At 55.8% G+C, this 3,834-nt stretch overlaps 1 protein-coding gene across 1 annotated transcript in view; it reads left to right on the forward strand.

Moving 5' to 3' along the window:
- Window positions 1-2,887: 2,887 nt before the first annotated feature.
- The window catches only part of LTB4R (leukotriene B4 receptor), a gene marked incomplete at its 3' end in the record, with an annotated part of 4,894 nt that continues 3,947 nt past the window's right edge, over window positions 2,888-3,834 (forward strand). Inside the window, exon 1 of the mRNA XM_009334360.1 lies at window positions 2,888-3,825. Within this exon, the coding sequence (XP_009332635.1) occupies window positions 2,888-3,825 (938 nt within the window). The remainder of the gene's footprint in view (window positions 3,826-3,834) is intronic.

Genomic DNA, 3,834 nt, shown 5'->3' on the forward strand with positions numbered 1-3,834 from the left:
GACGGGGCTGGCAGCCGCAACGTCAGAGAGAGAAATACAGAAGGGCCATTCTGGAATGAGACCTGGACGCCAGAAGGCGTACCCTAGAGCGTCTCAATTGCTCCTACGTACTTACCTGTGCACAACTAGGAGGAGAATCCAGTGAACTTTAAGGTAGTCGTTTACCTTCAGCATTTGCCGTACATGGTGGTTGTTTTGAGTGTCCACTGAGTACTGCCCTGGACCAGCTTTCCAAGATGCTATCCTCAAAGACCAGCTCTACCGAGCTCTGCTGCCCTTCAGTGCTGCTGACCATGATATCCCACCTAAAAGACATCTGAAGGACCTCAGCCGAGCCATTGATGCTGAGTCCTCAAGGTGATGTTCTCCACTCCAAGGCTTCCCCAATCCCCTTTTGAAGACTGTAGGAACCTTCATGTTTGTGCTAGAGATACGTTCACATGCTCATGCGCACGTGGTGGGCTCATCTGGGCGTGGGGACATTACACAGCTGGAGGAGACCACTATTGGCCAAAGTAGCCTTCTGATGACATGTGTGAGTCCCAAACCTGCAAGAAAATGAACTTTTTTTGGAAGTGGGATGAGGCACTGCAGGGAACCTTGGTGCATCCTCACCACTGATGGAGGAGGAAAATACCTCAGCCACCAACTGCAGGATGACCAGGAGAAAAAGGTGGAAAACTTGGCTTTATAGAGGCCGTTGCTGCTTCTTTTGGCCTCTAACAAGCAACCCTGTGTCACTGCATCCCATCGGTGGCCCAATAAGCCACTAGTGCCATTACACTGCGCCTGGTGTTCCTATTGGCTGTTTGTCTTCTGGAGGAGGACAAGTATGCGGAGTAAAGGAAGAAGAAAGGATCAGGATATAAAGTGATAGAAAGTATATAAAGTGATGTAATGAATTAAAATGAGGGGACATCGACGCCTGAGGAGAAGACATCCTGTTGAGGTCTAAGCGCTTCTCCTCCAAGGATTTTCTCAGAGTGGGGAACCCTCCAACAGGTAGACCACACTCGTGTCCCTAGAATATTGAGCAACGCAGCGCGTCATCGCCCCCCAAATGCTGTGCACATGGGGTGCTAGTGGCCCAGATGCCACCTCGTCCCTATGCCCAGATCCTCTGAATGCATCGAGAGGAGGGTCTAACGCCACATTTACTGCCAAAGCGTAAGACATTTGGGGTAGGAGTGCCTCCATGAGACTTTTGAGTGAGCAGAGACCCATTTTTCTTCCCCGAAAACACGGTTTACTGAGAATTTTCTTCCTACATCTTTTCATTAGGATACGTTCACTGGAAGGGCCTCCAAAACAAAGATGACCCAAGTGCTTCTATTACAGCCTTCATTGATAAAAATTATCCTTGATCTCAGGATAACCCAGGAAACACCTGGATTATGATCAGAAAGTGCCTTATTTTAAGCACCGTCTCTATCCCAGTGGAAAGAAAGAAGAAATTAAAAGAAAAACATCGCTTTTATTCTCCCTCAAACCAACGTGGGCTTTCTGAGTGCTGGGAAACTTCTTCCCAAGTTTGCTGAAAGCCTTGGGTTGGATGGCAGTGAGGTCCCACCTGGAGAGCACCTGACTAGACCCAACCCCATGAGTTTGGAGGGGCAAAAAACCACAGCAGAGGGTGAAAATGGCCAACGTTGCCCATTTTTAGTCTTGGGACACATTGGCTGGTCAACAGCATTGTGGGAATTTTGGCGGGGAGGTTTGGGGCATGGAAGGGGAAGGTTGGCTCCTGCTGCAGGACACCTCCAGTCTTAGCTGTCTTTGGACAATGGCATGATGGGAAATTGGGATTTCTTTGGTCTGGTGGGTTATGAGGGGCCACCACTGTCGCTGGGTCTTCTCACTTGGGGCCACCCCATCATAGGGGGCATCTGCTGGGGGGGTTGTCCTGATTTTAAGGCCAGGACCCAAATGCTGGGACAGGCTGGTAGAGGGATGGAGGGAAGGAAGAGAAGGTACATTGACCATAAGACACGTAGAAGACGACCTTCCCTCTGCCCTCCACACTGTCTCAATATGCTCCCACCACCACTCACCCTTCCCCCTCCCCCCAGCATGTGATGGAGCAGCCAGACACAACACACCCCCCACTCCCCACCCCTTCCTGGAGTGTCTCAATATGTGGTGGCAATGCCACCACTCCTGTCACCCCCCTCCCCCCAGCCCAGGTGACAAATTAAAGTCCAGTATCCCTCCCCCACCATGCGTCCCTTCCTCCCTTGTGGGTTTTCTTGCCTCCTTCCTCTTGCATGAGCATTTCCTGCCCAGGGCTGGGTGGAGGAGAAGTGGCACCTAACAGTCACGGCCACCACTGGTGACAGGACACCGAGGATCCACCAGCCAGGCCAGGGGCTCCGGGAAGGGACATGTGAGTCCCTGAGGTACAGGAGGGAAGGCTGGTGGAGTGGGAGGTCTTGGGGACACCTGAAAGCTTGGGAAAGGGGGCGTGGGTGGAGTGTGACTAGGAGGTCTGGAGGGTGACTGGGAGGTCTGAGGGGCAACTGGAAGACCTGGGTGGACAACTAGGATGTCTGGGGTGGAAAGCGGGAGGTTTGAGGAGGGCAAATAGGTGATGTGGTGGTCCACTGGGAGATCGGGGGGGGGCGGGGGCAACTGGGAGGGCTGGGAAATGTTAAGTTGGTGGGAAAGAGCTGAGATGGTTTAAGGAAGAAGAGGAGGAGACCTCAGAGAGTGGGGAGAAGGAAGGAGGGGTGGTGGGATGGATGAGAAAGGGGAGGGGGCCCCTAGGGGTGGTGGAGGAAGGGATGGATGGAGGGATGGACAGCAGGAGGGATGGACGGAGGGAGACCTGCATTTCCTTCGGAGGATTCTGTGTCCCACTCTCCCCACAGCCCCCCTACCCACCACCACGATGTCCTCATCCCTTGCCAATGCCTCATCCCCCCCCAACACCACAGCTGCCTCCGTCCCCGGCGCAGCGGTGGGGCTGACCCTGCTGTCGGTGGCATTGGCGGTGGGGCTGCCGGGCAATGCCATGGTCCTCTGGAGCTTCGCCATCACCCGCCGTCGCAGTGTCCCCGTCCTCCTCATCTTCCACTTGGCCTTGGCCGATGTGGTCACCCTCCTCACTGGTCCCGTCTACCTCCAGGCCTTGAGTGTTGGCCAATGGGACATGGGCTTGGCCGTCTGCCGTGGGTGTCACTACCTCGCTGCCACTGCCATGTATGTCAGCATCTTCCTCATCGCTCTTCTGGGTCTCCATCGGTGCTTGGCAGTCTCCAGGCCAGTGATGACGGTGGTGACGGCGGGTGGTCGTGCCGGACGGTTGGCTCACGGAGCAGCTGCGGTGACTTGGTTGGTTGCTTTGGTGTTGGCCATCCCATCCATCGTCTTCCGAAGGGTGAAGGATGGGCACTGCCAGCGGGTGCACAGCACGGAGGCTTGGTTGGTGGTCCACAATCTTCTGGAGACCATCTTGGGTTGGGCTCTACCATTGACTGCTGTAGCCATTGGCTACGGGTTACTGGTCCACCGGTTACGCCAGACCCGCTTGGCCAGGCGCGGTCGTACCTTCCGGCTGGTGGCTGCTGTGGTGGTGGCCTTTGCCATTGCATGGGGCCCTTACCATCTCGCCAGCTTGTTGGAGGTGGCAATGGTCCTACAAGGAGGGGGTGGGACTTTGAAGGCGGCCGCCAAGGCCACTCGGCCACCGGCCACTGCCTTGGCCTTCCTCAGCAGTGCCATGAACCCCCTCCTCTATGCCTGCGCTGGGCGGGGGCTGCGCCGTGGTGCCGGGGGGTCTCTCCTGCCCCGGCTCCTGGAGATCTCAGCCATCACTGGCAGCTCCCGAGGGACCTC

The sequence above is a fragment of the Pygoscelis adeliae genome, unplaced genomic scaffold (genome assembly GCF_000699105.1).
Source record: "Pygoscelis adeliae isolate BGI_AS28 unplaced genomic scaffold, ASM69910v1 Scaffold941, whole genome shotgun sequence".
NCBI lineage: Eukaryota > Metazoa > Chordata > Aves > Sphenisciformes > Spheniscidae > Pygoscelis > Pygoscelis adeliae.